At 51.2% G+C, this 20,764-nt stretch overlaps 1 protein-coding gene across 1 annotated transcript; it reads left to right on the top strand.

The window, feature by feature from the left end:
* Positions 1 to 1,032: 1,032 nt before the first annotated feature.
* LOC138688287 (centrosome-associated protein CEP250-like) lies at positions 1,033 to 20,197 on the top strand. Its single transcript, XM_069799611.1, has 21 exons — positions 1,033 to 1,215; positions 1,594 to 1,650; positions 2,237 to 2,305; positions 2,369 to 2,451; positions 3,025 to 3,190; positions 3,929 to 4,035; positions 5,077 to 5,304; positions 5,412 to 5,492; positions 6,379 to 6,523; positions 6,808 to 6,954; positions 7,148 to 7,378; positions 8,968 to 9,161; positions 11,405 to 11,532; positions 11,738 to 11,907; positions 12,419 to 12,494; positions 12,710 to 12,909; positions 13,659 to 16,082; positions 16,840 to 16,995; positions 17,393 to 17,536; positions 17,704 to 17,754; positions 20,006 to 20,197. The coding sequence occupies exons 1-21, from the start codon at positions 1,033 to 1,035 to the stop codon at positions 20,195 to 20,197; spliced, it is 5,232 nt and encodes a 1,743-aa protein (XP_069655712.1).
* The last annotated feature ends 567 nt before the right edge of the window (positions 20,198 to 20,764 follow it).

The raw sequence follows: 20,764 nt of genomic DNA, 5'->3' as shown, positions 1-20,764 counted from the left end.
AAACATCATGGCTTGAGTAGTGCCTCGGTAAATTCACGTAAGAGAGTAGCCCGGGCAAAGGGGACCGAGCCCTGGTTGTCGTGTGTGTTTGTTGTGTTTCTTCACGGGCTCATGAAATAAAGCTTAATTCACAGAGTTCGTTGTCCTGTAAATTTGAACTTTTCTCTGCCATGCCGGTTTTTCTCCCACTGCTTGCAGTCTGTCCCGTTCCTGCTGCACAACAGGGAGCGAAAGCTTCAGTCATTCCACCTATGTATGGCTTGGGTTTCGTACTAGATGGGAACTCCGGCTCCAGGGGCTGAAGTTGGAGCTTTTCGTAGCGAGTTCCAGCTCTTCAGCTGGCTTCCCTGGGCGATGGACCTTTTCCACGGTCCCTGCGGTCCCACCCTTCTTGCCCCAGTGGCCCCAGCCCCCGCCATCCGACCCTCTGGGCTTTCCTCGCGCTCCTTCTCTCCCAGCCTGCACCGGGGGCGCTTTTTGCCCCCAGCGTTCTGCGGGGCCCTTAACGGTCTCTGAGCGGAACGCGCTGGAGCGAACGGCTGCCGGGGCGGCCTCTCCCCCGCGGCAGCACCGCAGCCCAACGCCGCACCCTCAGCGAGGAGCGAGAAGGGAGAAGCGAGAAGGGAAGCGCTGCCACAGAGCGGCCCCGAGCGAGCCCGGCTCTCCCGCCCGGCGCCCGGTCGCGCCCGGCCGGCAGGGTGAGCCGCTGCGCCCGCCGCGGCAGGCGCCTGAGCGCGGTCCGCCGGGGCAGGCCGCGGAGCAGCCCCCGCCGCGGGGCCCGTCAGGCGGCGGAGCCCGGCTGGAGAGCGGGGGCATGGCGGCGCGGAGCCAGGCCTCCGTGCGGCGCCGGCTGCAGAGCTCGGAGGAGGCGCAGCACCGGCAAGCGGTGCTGGTGCGGAAGCTGCAGGCGAAGGTGAGGAGCGGGGGCGCCGGCCCGGCGGGGAGCTGCCCGGGGACGGGCCGCGGTGGCGGGGCCGGGGTGCCCGGGCCGCCCGCGCAGCGCTGAGAGGGGCCTCGGCGGCGGCGGCGGCGATGTCGGGGGGCGAAGGCGCGGCCCCAGCGGGGCCCTCCCCGGGGCGTTCCCCGGCGCTGCCGCGGGCGGGACGGCGCCGAGCCCGCAGCTCGGGGGAGGCCCCGGGAGCCGCCCTCCTCCGCCCGGCCCGGCCCGGCCCGCTGGGCGCCTGGCCCTGCCGCTGTCACCCTGCCGAGCCTCTCGTGAGGGCTTGTCCGTGCTGAAATAAAGATGCCCGGCTCGCAGGCGCCTTTGTTGGGCCACGTTAGCAGGGGGCCGTCCCAGAGGCAGGAGCCGAGCCGGCGGGGGTGGTTTGGGGCGGCCCCGGGCCGAGGCAGGCAGCTCTTAGGATGAGCAGGTGGCAGTACGCGTAAAAGAAGCCCCGTCTCAGTTTCTTCCGTACGAGATAAAGTGAAGCTTCCCTGTATCGTAACGACTTCTTGTTGGCGGCATCGGCACATCGGCAGCGCTGTGAAACGTACTGTGCTTGGGCTGTAAAGACTTGGAGAAAAGCTAATGCAGGAGGAGCCGAGCCTGTTACAAGCTGCATTCGCTCATCTTCATTCTATGTCTCCGTCCAGGTACTGCAGTACCGGACTCGGTGTCGAGAGTTGGAGCAGCAGCTGGCAGCAGGAGGGGTGAGTGTGCAGGTTGCCAACTAAAGACCGTGTAGGTGGCGTTTGTTAAGGCGGGCCAAAGCAAGCTCCCCAAAGCAATGGCAGAGGGAAGCAAGATTTTGCTGCCTGAGGGTTTAAAGAAGCGCTGTAAGTTTGCCTGCGAGTGTTTTGTCCAGTTGCCATTCTTAGAGGAGCCAGTGGTCCCAGAAATGCGGGTGCAGGAAACCCTGTGAAGGGGGATTTTAGTTTTGAGAAAGGGTGCTTTATTGCTGGCGTAACATTTTGTCCTAGGGCTCAGGAGAGGGCTACACTGCCTGTTAGGTTATATGGCCGCCTCTGAAAAAGAACGGGTTGAAACGTGGCATTTTGGAAGGCAAGAATGCTGGCGTTCAACATACGGCTATGTGCTTTTCTTTCTGCTTCACGGCTAAAGTAAACCTAGGAAGAACAAAGGGTAGGAGAGTAGGAGAGCATTCCCAGGCTTCAAGTCGAAGTGAGCGCTCACGGTTGTGAGCTAAGGAGACCTAGCTGCGAGAGTGCCACAGTGGGGGACTGAGGAGAGCTACTCGCATTGAGCACCACCCTTCCCCTCCCTTGCTCTCCATAGTCACGACACTGTTACGCCTGGAAGAAGCCACGAGCTCCTGAGCTACCCAAGCGAATGGAGCGGAAAGCGGTGGATGCTCACAGCAGTGAAGGGAAGACAAGAATTTGACTAAACTTTTCCTTTCTTCTGAAGGGACCCCTTCCAGGCAGGTGGGAAGCCACAGAAGACCAGAGCCTGGAGAAAGCACTGCTTCAGGTGGAAGAGGAGCAGCAAAGGTACAAGGAAGAAGCGTTCCCTCATACCTGGTATCCTGGATGCTCGTGGAAGTGAGGGAAAACCTGTCAGTGCTCCCTGGTCTCCCCAAGGGGAGCAGTTGGGCAAGCTGCTTTGAAAGGAGAGAGGTCCACAGTCTGTTTTCTGTGGTGCAGTAATAGTGTTGTGTGCTGAATGGCTCTGTTTTGAGCGGGGGGGTTATTCCGGGTGACTTCCAAAGGTCCCTTTCCAGCCTAAATTATTCTGTGGTTCAGTAGGTGAGCGGGTCAGGAGAGTGCTAGAGAAAGGTGATGCGTCCAGTGATCAGACAGCACGAAGGGGAGGCAAGACGTGAACTGTGGGCATCATCAAAGTAGAAGGGGAAACCGAAATTGTAGGTGGAAGTAGAAGGCTTAAAGCAAGGAGAAGCAAATGAGTATGCCATCACAGAGAGATCTTAGTTAATCCTAGAAAGCACTTTTACTGCCTCTCGGTTTGACAACAAAGTCAGTGTTGAGGGAGTTGGGAAATCACGGAGGCGCTGCTTGTGGATAGCAGTTGTTCAGTGACCTCATTGCTGTTTCTCCCTTTCCAAGGTGTGAGAATCTGGCAGAAGTGAACACTCTCCTGCAGGAACACCTCGAGGAAGCGAATGAGGTTAATTCAGCCCTTAAAGAAGATGTTGGAAAACTGACGGTGGATTGGATGAGGGCCCGGGAGGAGCTGGAATTGAAGGAGAGCGAGTGGCGCGGTGAACGTGAGGTAAGGATGGGCGACGGGAATGTCAGACGCGATGCCGGGGTGGAATGAGAATGGGTTTTATTTCTGGCCTGGAGAGCTTGCTGTGTGAAAGTCGTGGCACCATTGAGGCTGTCTTGGTGTTTATGAGCAGAAGACAGGGGTGTGAGATGGAGGAGTGTCAGCAAATTGTGGTGATGGGAGATGCCCGCGTGCTGTGACCGTACTGCTCGTTCTCAAAGGCAAATGCTTGCTGTTGCTGGGCACTGTAGGGCAGTGACCCATGAACGCTCGTCTGTTTTTTAATAGTTCCTAAATCTCTGTCTGCAGCAGTGGAGACCGAAGAGAGGTCAGTGTGTTTTCGGATTCAGGGTAGCCAACAGAAGAACAGCACAGGCCTCCCTTACCAATAGGCTGTTGCAAGCAAATCTGACACTGGTCTCGGAGGGGCTTGTTTTTGTCTTCCTCCACCGAGCCTGTTAGACACCTCTGCAAGGCGAGATGATGAATCGCGATCAGTTTGCTTTGTTGATACCCGCGCCTGCAGGGGAAGTGTGGATGTTCCCTTCTTTGCAGTCAGGTGGCAGGTCTACTGAGGATGCCTCTGTGGTGGCTCTTCAGTCCTTGATGCCCCCCCCCCCGATTGGAATAGTTCTTAAAGGAGACCCGGTGATGACGGTTGTGTACCCTCCCCTCTCTGAAAGGCTTGTACAGTGACAGCGAAGGCTGAATTGGCATTTCTTTTTGTCTTTGCCTGTTTAGCTTTATGACAGCTACCTAAGGGGTGAACGCAGCCGTCTACTCAGCCTGTGGCGTCAGGTGGTAACCTTCCGCTGTCATTTCCTGGAAATGAAGACTGCCACTGACCGGTGAGTAGAAGTGAAGGCTAGATCTCGTTGCAGAAAAAACACAGCTTCCCTTCACAGCTGCTTTTTGAGCCTTGATGTTACGCTAGCTGCGGCTAAAGATACCATTTCTCCTTTGGCAGTCTGAAGCGATGGCCTTAAGCATGCCTTAGGCTATATTCAGAATCATTTTGTTTGATGCTGGTTTTCAGGTAAAGCTGAGGGGCTCAGGCTATAAGCAATGCAGGGGCCCTGAACAGGTGAACTTGGCTATGGTGATGTTTGGGCATATTAACACAGACACAGGCATATGTGGACGAGTTGGGAGAGACTCACCAAAGCTATGCATGCAGCATGTGGAGCGGTCCCCTTTTATAGAGTTTGCCTTAAATCTCACTGGCTTTCCTTTCCCACTGCTCCTGATGGAAAGATCATTCGTGAATATGTATATATTTATTTTTTCCTTCTCATTTCCAGCTTACGTTTATCGTGGTCAGTTTGCATCCGCTTATTCCTGTACCAACACTGTTGAGAGAAAGAATAGCTTCTCTACCCTGCTATTACATTTCTCCAGTTGATGTTGCTTAGTTTGATCCCTCCCTTTTATGATTGTTTTCTTGTTCTTGGGCTCTCTGAGGTTCCTTTCTCACAGGTGCCTTCTGTGCAGAGAAGAATAGCGTAGCCTAACAGTAAATTCTTCTGGTGTCAGCATGCAATTTCAAACTCTGGGTTACCGTCAGCCATTTACCTTATTTGGTGATAAGCTTTCCTTAATGCGTAGAGTACGCCTGACCCGCTAGTTAATTCTCGAAGCCTTCTGGCTGTTCCATACATTTCCTCTTATCTCTGGGGAGAAAACAGATTCATTCCTCAACCGTCAAATAGACCCATTGCCCAAGGGTCAAGATGTGTCCTGATCCCAAAGTGTCAGAGGAATGATTCGTCCCCAGCGAAGATGTCGTCTTTCCTGCCGGCTTTTACTGTTGCGCAATTACGTGCTTCGGAAGCGAGTCAGCTGATAAAGGTGGTGGTGTGAACATTACCTCTTTCTTGATTCTTTTTCAGAGATTTGTCAGAGCTGAAGGCAGAGCAAATGAGGCTTTCTGGATCTATACTTGTAAACTGCTCCCGCCTAAACTGTGGCGTACGGCCCTGGGAACCCGTTACGCTGGGTAGACCTGTCCTCGAGGATCAGGCACAGCAGCAAGCGGAAGAGGAAATAAGCCGGAAGACTTGGGAGGTGATGCACTTACAAGTCGAAGGGGACCCGGAGAAGAAGGAGCTTCAGGACAGGTGAATGTGTTTTAAACTTTGCTGTTAGCAGCGTTATCTTCTGTGGGTGCTCGTTGGATTCATAGGATGGGCTGTGTTCACGTTTAAAACGCACCCATTCTGCACAGCCTTGTTCCTGTCCCTAGTCAAACTATTGCCTTCAACAGAACGGACAGAAAAAACCGTCTGACAGACAGAAGCTCTTGTGAGTAAGGCAGGACTGGAAAAGAGATGGCGTATTACAGTGTTTTTGCTGTTAACTGATTCTTGGTGAGAAATGGAGACCAGCGTAAAGAGAGCTGTGTCTCTTGTACAGCCCTTTTGCTACCCAGGGCTGTGCTAAAGGAGTTGGGAGGAATTTGCACAGGACCATCATATGCAATGTAGCCCCTCCGTACTGCCGTTTCCACGCTAGACTGAGCGCAGAAGGCCTTTGGGGCAAGGAGTGCCATTTTGCAACATCACACATACTAACCTGAATCATCCTGTGATCCTGTGATTATTAGTTTGGGAAATTCGTACACATCTCCCCAGATAGATTGCCAGCTCTTTCATCAGTTCACTGCTGAAGGCAAAAGTAATTGTGGGACTATTAAGGTGGACTTTTTAAAAGTCTGTCTTACCCAAAGAAGAACTTTGGAAAGTCTTGTGTCCAACGTACGAAAGAGGAGAGGGAGAACTAACAGGCGGGAAGCTGTTAGCTACCTGAAAGGCGGTTGTAGCGAGGTGGGTGTCGGTCTCTCTTCCCGAGTAACAAGTGATAGGACGAGAGGAAACGGCCTCAAGTTGTGCCAGGGGAGGCTTAGATTGGATATTAGGAAAAATTTCTTCACCGAAAGGGTTGTCAAGCATTGGGACAGGCTGCCCGGGGAAGTGGTTGAGCCACCATCCCTGGAGGTATTGCGAAGACGTGTAGAGTGTGGTGCTTAGGGACGCGGTTTAGTGGTGGACTTGGCAGCGTTAGGTTTACGGTTGGACTCGATGATCTCAAAGGTCTTTTCCAACCTAAATGATTCTATGATTCTATACTCGTGGTTTTGGAAATGAGAATGTTTTTTACGTTAAAAAACTTGTTTGTCTTTCCCCTTCTGATAGACTGAAGGACTTAGCTGCACTTGAAGGAGAACACTCATTATTGCAGAGCGAGTTGGTAGTCACAAGAGAGATGCTGGAGGAATCGCACCTTCAGAGGGATCTGCTGAAGCAAGAGAAACACGAGCTTACCGTGGCACTGGAAAAGGTATGGTCACCTTATTCCGAGGCAGCACTTGTGGGAGAGGCAGTTGTGATAGCAAGACCACCACAGATGCTGTTTCTGGCAGTAGAAGACAGGGACAATGTTGTTGTCCTTCTTGGAAAATGGCGATCGGACCACAGAGGCTCTGCGGTGTCGTTAGTGCCCACGTGCTTGTTGGGAACGCTGAACTGGGAGTGTGTCAGAGACACAACAGGGGATCTGGAGTTGCTGCTTGAGGTCAGGGATTTTCCTGTCTTTGTTGTCATGTTGTTCTTTTGTCTCTTCAGGCAGAGCAGTCAGTAGCAGAGTTGACAGGGGCTCAGAATAAGCTGACTGCTGAAATAGCCGATCTACACGTTGCAGCAGCGAACGTGAGCAGTATCAATGAAGCTCTTGCGTTGGATAAGGTGCAGCTGAACAAACTTGTGTTGCAGGTGAGCAGAGTTGTCAAAGATCTTGCCAGGTGTTTGTCTCCAGCTGCTGCTGCTGCTGCTTCTCAGGCTTCTTGCCTTCGGACAGTATGACTGTCTGAATATGGAAACGTTGCTCTTTTCTCTGTCCAAGCCAAAGCTCCTACAGAGTAAATCTTACTGTTATTTTATTTCCTCTGTGCTTCTGCGATTGTAGCTGGAGCAAGAGCATGACGTTCTGTCAGGCAAAGTGGACGAGATGGAGAGAGCAAAGATCTCTGGCCAGGAGAAGCTGAACTTGTGTGAAAGAACAAATGAGGCGCTGAGCGCAGAGAAAGCCCACCTGGAGCAGCTGCTGAAGAAAGCAGAGGAGCAACAGGAGGGGCTGCAGGCAGAGCTGAGGATGCTGGCAGAGGAGAAGGCAGAAACCCAAGAGAAACTCATTGAGGTGAGACCAAAAACCTGGTGCTTTCTGGGTGGGCTTTTGGCTGCTTGGCTCAGTGAAGCTGTATCTGTTGGATTCTGCAGTGTTTTTTGTCAAGGAGACACTTGGTAGCGCTGGGGGTCAGGCGGCGTTGTTTACTTCCTTCTGGAAGCGTGTTGATGGCTTGCAGAGCTGTTGTGCAATTCTCTGGGTCGTCCTCTGCTTCTACAGATTCCTTTAATCCACCTGTCTGTGTTGGCCTCTTTTTTGGCTTTTGATAAGCTGCAGAGAGGTGATTTGCCTTGCCCACGAATCTGCGTGAGGCTACTACTCTCACATGCGTCGAAAGAAGCAAACAGGGTAGCTCTTCACCCATTTTCTGAGGCCAAAAACCCCCGGGGCTGCATGTTTCTATTTATGCTTTTTGTTGTGAAGTCTGCAACTTTCCAGGCTCGGCTTGTTGGGGCCTAGAGGGCGGGACAAAGCGGCGAGTCAGTGTCTGCTGTCTTGTACTGCTAAGAACGGGAATGGCACCCTGAAATTGTTGAAACTGTATTTTACGACCTACATGCTGCTTTGAATTGCTAGATCCTCGTTAGGCTTTGAGGGAGAAGCTGAGAAAGAGGTGGTCACAGAAGACTGTTTACTCTGGACTAACTGGTTTTGGTAGAGTGGAAAAAGAGCTTGGGAGAATTGCATCGCTGGAGGAGACTAGGGAGTTTGCCATCATTTCAGTGTCGGTTTCATAATGTACAATCTTAGGTCTTATGGGGTAACTTTGAGAGGAGAATTGTTTGTTTCTGAAGGTCTGTTCCCTGTTAGACAGTCTTAGTTTTGGAGTACGTGGTCTGTTTGGCAAATACCCATCAGAGGTGTATTGGCATCACTGCAGAAGCAAGCTGAAAAATCACGGTTAGTCTTCAGGCTTGAATGCCAGCAAGGTCTATTGGGCAACTTGTTTGTGTAAGACAAGTAGACAGTATTGTTGACACGAACTACTGTCCAAGTAGAGTCTACCATCTCTTTGGCCACACCAGCCGGACTTCCGTAAATCACTAAATGACACTGCTCACCACAAGGGCTGTTTCCCTGCCAAGGATCACCTCATTGCATCCAACTGCCGTACACACTGAAGTAGGTGTGTGGTGGTGTTCTGCGACGAGGTGACGCTTTGATGTTGGTTTTTCTTCTTCTAGAAGGAGAAACCATGTGTATTTCCACTTTGTTCGGCGAGCAAAGTTGCTCTTGCTCAACGGTTCCTGAAAATTCCCAGCACTGGAATAGATTCTGATAGAATTTTAGTTTGCAAGGTGGCAGTTGTGGAAGATGTGGTATTTTTGCGTGAAAAGATGTGGTCTGGGTGTGTACGTTTGTCCTGAAGGGGCCGTCTGGTCCCAGGCAACCCAGCAGGGCCTTACACATCGCTTTCAGGTTAACAGCCCTAGTGCCTTTTGGCAGCCCAGGGTGTTAGGGCGGCACGAAGCAGATGCTCTTAAACTTTCAGGCCAGAGTACCGGAGCTCTTTCTCCTCTAGCTGATTCAGAAGTGGCGCTGGCTGGCTCTGCACAGAACTCCAGAGAAGGGACTCTAACTGTATTTTGTCCCGCTTTCAGGTTCACCGCCAGCAAGAGTCAGCTAGCAGTGGTCTGGAGCAGTTGCGGCAGGAGTCCTCTCGCCAAGGACAAGCACTGGCCAACGTATCCAAAGAGAAGGAATTGCTGGCGCACGAGAAGGCTGCCTTAGAGGTGCGACTGGCAGCCACGGAGCGGGACAGACGAGGCCTTGCAGAGCAGCTGGCAGAGGCCAGGTAAAGGCAGGGGGGAGACCCTAGGCAGGAGATTATTTAATGTCTGTAATTATAGAGGTGATAATCATGACACGAGGGTTCATTGCATCCTGTATGCTTTTCAGCTATTTTCACCTTCCATGGACAGAAAATGGAGGAATCTCGAGAAAAAAAAAAAACACCAAACCAAAAACCCAAACCAGTACAGCATGGTTTGAATGTTATTTTTCTGACAGCTAAAGCTAACAAAGCTCTCCTGAGCCTGGGGCTCATGTTTATGCCCCCTTGCACGTTCCTGTGTGAAGTCCAAAGCAAGCCAGCGTAATTCCTCAGTATCTGGTACCTTGGCTCTGCATTGAGTAGTAATTAAACCATGCAGATGTTTACTGAAACCCAAAGCTTCTCTCTGGTTTCGGTTTCTCGTTCTGCGCGTTTGAACTTGGATCGTTCCTTATCAAGTAGTTTGACAGGGGATCTTCAGAATTCAAGTCTATTACGTACGGACATTGCGAGTAGGACACTGCCATTTAGGGTGAAGCTAGAGGCTCGTGCTGAAAATCTTGAGGGCCTACTGTTTCTAGTCTAACTCTTGTTACCTGTGGTGCAGGACCTAGAGTTGGTTACACCAGCAGCAGGGAAGCCTCTTTTGAATGCTCGCCAGTCTGCGGGAATTGTTGCCCATCATTGATGTGTGGGTCCGGTACTCCCTACCACGTGCTGTTTTGAGATAGACATCATGGAGGAGTTTATGCAGGGCAGGAACAAGATTTTGTCCTTCTGCTGGATCAGGTTTCTAAGATCACGTGTGACAAGTTCTGCTTTTAAAAAAAAAAACCAACCCCAAACTACCCAACGTATGGAGATGTTTGTCCTCCTCTCAGGTCTTTTTTAGAAGACTCCTGACCTTGCAGAGCTGTACAAATGCGAGATTGTTTGTCACGCTTCTTGACTTTGACGCCTTACCACTCCAGAGTATGTTGTTAGCAAGGCTGATAAACACCATTTAGACTCAGTCTGTTTCTTGAGAGCTGCTGCTGCTTCTGAGCTCCAGCTCCTCTTAGTTGATCCAGCTGAATTATGTTCTGTCAATTATTGGGCTGCAGCAACTATTCTTGCCAGATGTTGTTCTCAAGAGCCTGTTGTTGTCGTCACAGTTTTGGACTCTTATCTTCTCTGTTCTGTTTTAGAGACTGACTTTGATTTATCCTTAAAATGGAGCATATTTACTTTGGACTGCCAGACATTGGCGTAGTCAGAAATATGTGCTTGTTCTCCTTCTTGAAGATACATCCTCCATCGTCCATCAAAGCAGTGAAATCCTACTGTTGTGGGTCTTAGTGTTGTACCACTCGGGTGCCCCTTTACCCTGAAGGATGTTATCCTGGTTGCACGCCTGTTCTAGTGAGGCAGTGCTGTGTATGGTAGGAACCTGGCACACAGGACGCCGTGTTAGATCAGGGAGGCAACTTCAGCTCCTGGTTGCAGAGTCCTGTGTGTCATACGCAGCAGCTGGTTGAAGTCTATGGATGTAACAATTTGCCTCCGCAGTACTACAACTTCCATTTTAAAGAGCGGCAAGCCATTTGGGCTACTGCCTGCTTAGTTAGCAACGCTTAGAGAAAAGTAGCAAGTTTTTCTCGCGAACTTCCAAGAGTTTAAACTGAAGGCTACCTGTCTCTCCTTTCAGGTAGTCCTTGTTCAGGTAAAATCTAGTTCAGATTTCTTACAAATGCTGCTTACAAGCATGAGCTTTTACTGTATCATCTGATGTATTGCTTTAGTCCCTTTGAAATATAGGGAGTCTGGAAGATCACCTCCCTGTACGTACACTACGAACAGCATCAAAAAGTCACGAGTCAGCCAGGGAGATGCTCTTACTCTGCGCCCCTGCAGAGCAACCTGGAAGTGACGATGAGCAAAGGGCTGTGAGCAGAGGCTGGGCTTTTGCTTGCTGGCACAGACTTTGTGAGCACAGCTACCCGTGCGTCATAGATCAGACAATAGCAATTTAAGATTTGGCGATGGAGATCAAACTCGGCTGGGCTTTCTGTGTTACGCTAGGTCATAAGTAAAGCCTGGGCATTCCCTCGGAGGGGCCTGCATTGCTCTTTTAAATGGCAGAAATATGCCTTCTGTATACCAGTTTCCATGCAACCCATTTTCCGAACTGAGGGGTAGGGATCTTGAACCAGCTCCTACTGGACTAACTCCCTGTGGGCGTCAGGAGCAAGAAACTCATTTCTCTCCGTATTGGCCTCTTGTAGGGCCGGGAGGGAGACCCTGGAATCCAGCCTGCTTGAGGCTCAGCAGCGCTTATGTCAGCTGGAGATCGCCAGGAGTCAGCTTGAAATCCAACTTCAGACAGTCAGGCAGGCCAAGGAGGTGATACAAGGTGAGAGCCTCATGTGCTTTGTTTCTGGTGACCCCCCTGCCTAGGGAGGATGGTATAAAAATAGCTCTCCGTCTGCAGTGCTTCTAAGGAGTGAAGGAGCTGGGGACAGATCCCTCCTACACTGAAATTCAAATGGCTTACGGTTAGTGAAGTCAGAACCGCTGTTTGTGTAGGCCCTGAATCTTGCCATTTGTCACGTTTGCAGGGGAAGCGAAGTGCCTTCAATGTGAGCTGGAAGCAGAGAGATCTCTCATGAAGCAGGAACGGGAAAACATGGCGCAACAGCTCTTGCGGGCAGAAGAGCAGTATAACGATACCCTCAAACTTCGGGAAACGGATCACGAAGTGGAAATAAACAAGCTCCTGCAAGAGCTGGTAGGAAACAATATGCTTCTGAAGTCTTGAGGCAAGCTTTGTGGGCTGGCTTTAGAAGAATAATAGCCTGAGCGTGTGAAATGGCAGCAAGCGTCTGTCATAGGCCACGCGTTGCTAGGCCAGGCAGCAGAGCCAAGAGCTCGCACTTGAAAGCACGTGAAGACCTACAGGACTATGCCGGGACAGTAAATGCAAGCCACGGATTCCGTGTGGGCCTAAGACGAGTTGAGCAGAAGGTTGGGTGGTCCCCACCCAAGGCATGGCAGTAAAGGGGTAGGATCTTACCAGACTCCTGTCTACCATGAAGTAGACTCCTAACTTTCCTGCCAACTGCAGTCGTGGGAACTTTGTTCCTTTCTTTCTGTCCTTTCACGGTTGACAGAGGTGTTATCTTTGGGCTCAAAGCATACAGAACAGATGGAACAGCCCCTCGTTCCTGGGCTTGAACTTGAGTTCGTGGCCCGTCTTGTGACTAGGGCATCGGGGTGCTGGCCTCTTTCTCACCCTGCAGTCCATCTGCATCTTCTCCTTGATGAGAATGGAGTTGAGCTTTGAAAATAGAGACTCTGAGACTAGAGGGAAATCCCGTAGGCGAGAGGTGCTAGGAAACAGGCAGCCGCCAGAGAGGGGAAGGTAACATCTCCTCTTCTTCCACCAGCTTGACCCTCCTTTTAAGTTCCTTGATAGGACATGATTTATGGAGGGCACAAAGCCACTACTGTGCGCTGTCGAGGTGGGGGTTTGTGGGAGGGATGAAGCTTCCCATTTTTTTGAGAAGCTTGGCTGGGACTCCCTCCTGAAGTCTTTTTCTCCCCTCATCAGGCAAGCGAGCGGGAAGGGCACCATTCAGAGCTACAGGAGATGCTGGAGCAGTGGGAAAAGGAGAAGGCAGAGACAGAAAGGGAGCACGAGAAGAAGCTGTTTGATATGAAGCAGAAAGTTGCTGCCATGCAAGCTCAACAAGAGGAGGAACGGACGAGAGTGGAAAGTGCCAAGCAAGAGGTAGAGACCGTGAAAGGAGAATTTGTGTGGTTTTTTTTACTCTTCTGGGCTCCTTATTGGCAGTGCTTCTCTGGACACTGTCCGTCTGGGTGGAAGCGTCTCTTCGATACCCCTTTGTAAAGAGGAGCGATGCCTTGGCAGCCATGAGACCTTTGTGCCGTGAGGGACAGGGCCTGGAATGCGAGAGGCTACCACAGTGTAGGTTTGAGAAAGGCAGGAAGCGCGTTGCAGCCTGAAGAGAACATGAACACCGTAACTGTGTCTGTGATCTGACCGCTACTCCTTCAAGAGGGCACAGTGGGGTTCTAGAGGATGGTACCATGAAAACTCTACACGGTAGAGGTCCAAAAAAAACCCCAACGCCCAACCCCAACAACGGGAACTCCCATGTTGGGGTTGTTCTGTCTTCCCTTCCTCCCTCCCTATCAGAGAGAACATCATCGTGCCACTGCCTAAATCATGGTTAGTCTGGACTTTAAATCCTGGCTGCAGTTCTGGCAGCTCCTCCCCAAAAGAACACGCTCGAGCTGGAAGAGGTTCGGAGAAGGGCAAAAAGGAAGACGGGACTGGCCGAGTAAGCTGGGAAAGACGCAACCGAAAGGGTGGCGCAGGAAAGGTCTTACAACATCCCGAGAGGCAGGGAGGGAGGGGGCAGCCCCTGACTGCCACTGAAGCAGGAGTTCAAATCTAGTACGAAAAGCAAACATACATGGGTGGAATTATTGAACCTCTTTGTCACTGTTTTGCAGCAGGAACGGGACGGACTGCGAGCCGTTAAAGAAGAACTGGTACGGGAGATGAAACTTCTTCAGGAATCGGTCACAGCCTCCGAAACCCGAGCAAATGCAGCAACAGATAGGAATCGCTGCCTTGAACAAGAACTTCAGACTACATTGTCTATCTTAAAAATCAAAAACGAGGAAGTGGAAACGCAGCGGGAGAAAATCCAGATGCTCCAAAAAGAGGCAGCACAGAGAAAAGCTTTGCAGGAGAGTCTCACTCGTATGACTGCCATCCTGTCGGAGAGGGAGGGAGAAATGAAGTTGTACCAGGAACAGGTGAGAAGGCTGGAGAACCAGAAAGAAATGCACGAAACTACTCTCAGTGAGGTTATCAAGGACATAACAGAGAAAAAACAGGAGGTTGAATCCCAGCAAGAACAGATACGGGAGCTGGAGAAGCAGCGAGAAATGCTGAGGACTGCTGTCAGCAAGATGAGCGAAGAGCTGGAGGAGAGAGACCGGGAGATCCAATTCCAGGAGGGGAAAATAATGATTCTAGAACGAGACGGTGCATCACAAGTGAGAAATCTGCAGGTGGATCTTGATCATATGAAAGGAAACTTGAAGGAGAAGAATTTGGAGCTTCTGTCTCTGACCCAGCAGATCCAAGCGCTGGAAATGGAGAGAGAACAGGCGAAATCTCTGCACGCGAGCCTTGGACACCTGAGGGCAGTTCTTAAGGACAGAGAGAGCGAGTGTGATTCTCAAAGGGATCAGTTACGACTCTTGCAGCAGTACAAGGAACAGCAAGAGGGCTACCTGCAAGAGCTTCGTGGTACACTGGAAAAGATGACCCTTTCTTTATCTGAAAAGGATCAAGAGCTTGAGTCGCAACAACAGCAAATCCGGGAAGCTGAGGAAGTCATGGAAATGCAGTTAAGGACTGTCCGTGACCAACTGGAGCAGACCTTAGGAACCTTAAAAGAAAAGGACAGACTCCTAGACATCCAAAAGCAACAGGCAAGGAGCTATGCGGAAAAAACAGAAGAACAGATGAATGTCTTGCACAGAGACTTAGAGTACACTACAGCAATACTGAAAGAAAAGGATTTAATGATTGAATCTCAGAAGGAACTGATTGAGACCTTCCAAAAAGAAGAGCAAGACTCTGGACAGCAGAAGGAAATTCTGCAGCAGCTTCAAGTGGCACTGAAGGAAAAAGAACAAGAAATGTTATCCCTTAGAAAGCAATGTGAGGCGTGGAAGGAAAAGGAGGAAAAGCGTGAAGCTGAGCAAACAAACCTCCAAGCAACAAAGCTGACTCTGAAAGAAAGAGAGGAAAAGATAGAGGTTCTGGAGGAAGCTCTCTCTAAGCTTCAACAGCAAAAGGAGGAGGCAGCGAGGCAGACCAAAGCCGTACAGCAAAAACTAGAATACGCTGAATCTTCTCTAGAAGCGAGAGATCAAGAGATAGTGTCTTTGCAAGAGCACGTCCAGGAGCTTCGAGAGCAGAAGGAGTTAGAAGGCAAGCAGGCCAAGAGTCTAGAGCAGGATCTAGACAAAATGAGCCAAATCTTGAAGGAGAACCATTTGGAGTTCCTCAGGCAGACAGAGCAAATGAACATGTTCCGGCTTCGTGAAGAAAGCACGAAAGTAGCACTAACATCATGCCAGCAGCAAGTGGATCTGCTTGAGCAAGCGGTGAGGAAGAGAGATGAAGACAACGAAACTCTCATGCAAAAACTCCAGCGCCAAGAAGAAGAACTGAAGACCTTGCAGAATCTCCAGCCTAGGCTAACCAAGAAGAATGAAGAGGTTAGGCATGGCAGAGAGCAAGAGAAGCTCCTGGAAGAAGCCTTGCATGAGAAGGAGCAAGAGACCAAGGCTGAAGGTGAACTAAAAGAGTTAGAAGAGGAAGTAAGAGCTCTTCGGGAAGATCTCCAGCATGTTCAGCCGACTCTGACAAAGAAGGATGAGGAGATCGAGAACCACAGAGACAGAGTCGGGTACTTAGAGCAGACTCTGACAGAGAGAGAACAAGAGCTTAGGAGGCAGAGTGAGCTCTTGAAACAATTCACATCAGCTTTGCGATGGAAGGATGGCGGGGAGACCCTGCAGAAACAAATCCAGAAACTCCAGAAATGGGAGGAAGAGGAAGCAGAGAAGCGGCGAGTTCTCCAGGAGAGAGACCGTTCCTTGCAAAGACAGAAGGAGCTAACGCAACAACTGGAGGATGAGCGGAAAGCCAATGGGGAAGAATTGGAGCGCACGATTGCTATTTTGAAGCAGACCGAGAGCAGAGAAGTCAAATGGAAAGAGAAGGCACAAGCACTGACTCTTGCCCTTACCAAGAGTGAAATGGCCAATGGGACTCTGAGGGAAGAAATAGCCATCCTGCAGAGCATGGTTTCGGAGAGGGACACGGACCGGTTTCATCATCAGGTAGGCAGTGTGACTGATCATCAGTCAACTAAAAAGTCTATAAAGGATTCTAATGATGATGCCCATAAAGATACGGGAATATATAGTCCCATAAATACATGACCTGCTTGGCCAAAGAAACTGCGGTTGTAGCCAGCAGGCTTGCCTGTCTGCGTAGCTCAAGGCATTCACCTGCTGAAGTGTTTTCTGTCAGCCCCCGAACTACTGAAAGAACTACGGAGCTTGCTGTTAGAGTTACCCCAAGCCCAGACGTTGGGGATGGGTAACTGGTTCTCTCCTGTGTAGGCAAGCTTAGCCAACGTGTCGTGGTTGGGGTTTGGCACGGAAAGGAAGGGGCACAGCTGACCAAACTAAGGGACTGACCTTAGCAGAATTTTGTAACGATGGTTGCACAGCAGCTACGCTGACGGTGCTTAGAGGATGCTTTCAGAGATGTCGATTTCGGAGGTACAGCTTTTCCAGTGTATTAAAAATAACGGCATTCGTACCGTTGCCTGATCAGGTGAAGGGCTTCATTGCGCATTCAGGATGTACTTGTGCTGCGGTCCAAAAGGCCGGAAGGCAAATCTGTGTGGATTTCCCCACGGCGATCGGGAGGAGGGCCCCTAGGAAGAGAGTGTGTTGTTTTGGCCCGTCAACCAGGAGGAGCAGAAGGGACTTGGCACTGTCCATTCCCGAGTCCGGTCACTCTCCCCGACTTGTCGATTCTGTCCCTCCTAACCTTTATGGGGCACCAGCTCACATAAACTCCTCTCTGTATACCCAGCAGGCTATTGCAGAAGGGGAGCAGCTATCGTGGCTCTCGGAGAAGAGACTCCTGTCACAGCAGCTGGAATGTCTGCAGCGAGCAGTTGCAAGGCTGGAACTGGAGAAGGCGGAGCTGAAGCAACTCAATGCTGAGCTCAGGAGGACTCTCGAGCAGGTAAAACAGGCTTTCACTGCCTCTGCAAAGCCTCACGGTCCTCTGGATCACAGCACATTTCCACAGACAGCACTTTGGAGTCCTCTGCTTGTTTCCTTCCCTCTCCCACTTCCCCCTGTGGACGCACGCTTTTGTATTTTCTCTCTCTTCTGGCACCCCGTTGCCTTCACAAATGCGCATTCGCTCCGGTCCCACCCTTCCTGCCCCAGTGTCCCCATACACGCACGTTTGACACTCTTGTGTCAGGAACTGTTTCCTCTTGCTCTTTCTCTTCCATAGCCTACTTCGAGTGCTTTTTGCCCGCAGCATTCTCTGGGGCAGTTAACAGCCTCTGAGCAGAGCAGAAATCTCCTTGCCATGATGTCCAGAGCTCCTTTTGCTCCTTGTTTGGTGGCAGGTTTCTGTGACCCTTTCTCCTATCACCAACGTGCAGGTGGAACGTGAACGGAGGAGACTGAAGAGATATCACAGTGGTCGGTCGCTGCCAGATGCGTGCGGATTTTTGCTGTCTGACCAGCACAAGATGGCTGCTTCTAGACAGGTGAGAACAGAATCTTCCTTGGTGGGAGGAGGGTCTGGCCATACAGAGGAACAGTGGCAAATCCCAGTGGCAGCATCCCCCCAGTATAGACCTAAGAGAAGTGGAACGTAGACCATGGCCCTGGCCAAACTGGAGACCAAAAGGAAATCCTTGCATTTTCTTCGCAGGAGGAGTCTCACGCTCACTGCAGTCGTCGATTAGCTGAGTTGCAGAACCAGGTGAGGAGTAGGAAAGCTCTCGTCAAAAGCTGCCGTGGCTGTACTGAGGGGCACAGCTTTGCACGATGCTACAGCCCGAGTTTTGTTTGGCTGTCGGGAAGTGAGTACACCAGGCAGTGGAAATACCCAGTCAGTCAGACACATCTGTTGGCCATGGCCAAACAACATCATGCACCTAGGTCTAGTCTCTGGCTTGCCTAGAGGTCAGGCGTGGTGGGAGAGGGATTGGAGGAAATTCAGAGAACTGGCACTCGCCTGAATATGGAGAAGATTCTAAGGATGTTCCCCTTGAGTCTTACTCATCTTGTTGACGGCTTCCATTTTCCCTTGACTCCGTTAACGGTAGAGCTTGCACTCTATCAGAGCTCCAGGGATCTGAGGCAGCGCCAGAGCTTACAGCCTTCGGGCAACCGTTAGTCTCCTATTGCTATGCTGCGCTAATCACGATCCCAGTATCGGACCGAGTCGGAGACCTAAGCGCAGCGTGGACGCTTGTTTTATCAGCGTAAGAATGTACGTCCCAGCTCCTGAACCCTATCCCATCCCTTGACAGCGGTACTGGCAGTAGCAGCAGTCGCCAGGCTCCTCTTCCACGTGCTTTTAAGGGTCTGGTATGCCCTGGTCTCCCTGAGGAGGTGAATCTTCGCAGGTGTTCAGGGCAAAATGCCTGTAAGATTTATGCGAGTAAAGTACACGGTGCTCAGCTCTGGCAAGTGAGCCGAGCGTACCGCTGAAGCCATCAAGTTATACCTTAAGGGTGTTTTCACCAGGAAGCCTCAGCGCCTGAAGTTCTGTTGCTACAGATAACGGATTGAACCCCCTTCCCCCTGTGACGGTTGTGTCTGCCTGCACTGTGGACCTGCTCCAGCAGTTCGGCAGGAAAGTGAAGGTGCTCTGCTCAAAGAATCGTCCTCAGCTGGCTAGTTGGGGCACTCCTCTGGGTCTGGGAAACAGCGGAACTGGAACGTGATCTCCCCCTTCCTGGGAGATGCTCTTAGCAGCAGATGGCCACTTCTCCCACGCATACCTCTGGGTTACCTACCAAAGCGTGGAAGGCTTCCAAGCCCCGTTGCAGAAAGGTGCCCTTATTATTTCAGAGAGAAGGTCAGAGCTGTCCCTCTCTTCAGGGGTGGTGTTCCCTAGCCTACGCGTATCGTCTGCTGTGAAGTCCCTCCGACGTCTTGCTTTCCGTGCGCGCTACCGGCTTCTAATTCGGCACCTCGCGTTCCCCTTCCGGAGCTGGCTGCCCGAGTTTCCCACCTAGTCTGCTCGAGATGCTTAGCAGATTAGGGACCCTCTTTTTGTCTGGTTTGGCTTTACGTTGGCAGACCTTGGTATCGTAATTCGAACGGAGCAGGTTCCATAAGCCATAAAACTCCTTTAGGAATTGCTTCTGTTATTTGAGTTCATTTGCCAAGAAAGAATATTTTCGTACTCCTAGCTCGAGGTTGGGGATGGCATTCCCACGTGGGACAGAGCCCTTGGCAAAGCACATGTCACTTTGAAAACAGAGGAGAACCTCTGGCCTGAGCTGTTCTCCCCGAAACAGCAAAGCACCGAGCGCTGCTCCCAGTGCTGGCATCTCCTCCGCTCCAAAGCAGGCAGAGGGCAACATGCCAGAGCTGCTGTGGCTGCGCTGCCCTGCAATGCTGACAGGAGGCGAGAGCAGCTGGGTCTCTCCCACCAAAAAGCCCAGCAGGCACAACCCGCTGTTGCCAGGAAGTAATAAGAGTTTGAGGATTTTGAAGGCCTCAGCAGTCCTTTAAGGCTCCTTTGCCCCCCGGGCTGTGCTCTGAAGTTAGGAAGAGTGAGAGTTTTCTCCCGTTTCATGTGCTAGCTGTCGGGTTTCTAAAGTAGATCGTAACAGAACGGTTCTTCACTACCTTGTGTAAGCAGCAGTCCTCCTGCTGAGGAGAAAGCAGGTGGAACTAAGGTGGCAGCAGCCCAAATCTCTCCTTTGAAAAAAAGGGTTGGGTTACAAAATCCTGTAGAAACCTCTCTCTTTAATATGCATGTCACGTCTCGGTGTTGTGCCTTGTGAATGGTATGCCAGAAAGAAACTCGGAATTGCCGGTAATCTGAGCTCAGTTCAGGGTGGCTCTGGCAACCTCTTAGTTCCCATTCCACAAGGACAACATGTTTGTCAGGGCTGGAGTTGGAGGGTGCGTCTTCCCTGACGGCCGGATCTGTGGAGCTACGGATGGTCCTAAGAGCGTGGGCTTGTCTGAGCTCGGCCTTTTGCCTCTTTCAGGTGTCCCTTCTGCAGACGCAGCTGGCACAAGAACGAAAATACAAGCAGGACTATATCAAGCGCTGTGCCAAGACCAGCCAGGAGCTGTCAGACCTTCACCAAGAGCTGTCTCGCTCCTTAGCAGCTGTGGTCAGGGAGCCGAAAGCTGCTGTTCTGGAAGCAGAGGCTCGGAAGCTGGGTCAGCCTCTCTGAACCTTCTTTTCCTGTAGAGGAGCAGCTGCAGCATCACGGCGTTCCGGTCTGGTGCCCTTCCCGGAAACGTATTATGTTTTGCTGTGGGAAATGGGGGTACATCTGTTCTGTTTGCGTTCGGAAGCATTTCCTAGCGACAGGGATTTAAAAAAATTTTTGTTTTAATAAAAGAGATTTTGCAGGACTGCCCTTTTTCAACGGGGGTACATTGGTTCTGTTTACGTTCGCAAGCATTGCCTAGTGACAGCGATGTTTAAAATTTTGTTTTAATAAAAGAGGTTTTGCAGGACTGCACTTTTTTAGTAGGAAAAAGCAAGGGCTAGGCAAGTATGTGGCTTAGGAAAAGCTTATGCTGTCTTTTTCACTTGCACGAGTAAGCTATTGCGAGCTGCTGTACGATTTAACCTCTTGAGTTCGTAGCCCTTCCCTGTGACGAGAGAGGGAAACACGGAGGTGGTAGCAAGAGGAAGGGGTGAAGGGCGCAGGCCAGGGATGGGAGGTGGGGCGAGAGCGCGGCGGTTTTTTCCTCCCTTTTTCCTTCTTTTCCTTCCTTTTTCCTTCCGTGCT

The sequence above is a fragment of the Haliaeetus albicilla genome, chromosome 2 (genome assembly GCF_947461875.1).
Source record: "Haliaeetus albicilla chromosome 2, bHalAlb1.1, whole genome shotgun sequence".
Taxonomy (NCBI): Eukaryota; Metazoa; Chordata; class Aves; order Accipitriformes; family Accipitridae; genus Haliaeetus; species Haliaeetus albicilla.
Note: the sequence above shows the minus strand (reverse complement) of the source record. Positions and strands in the feature narration are given on the sequence as shown.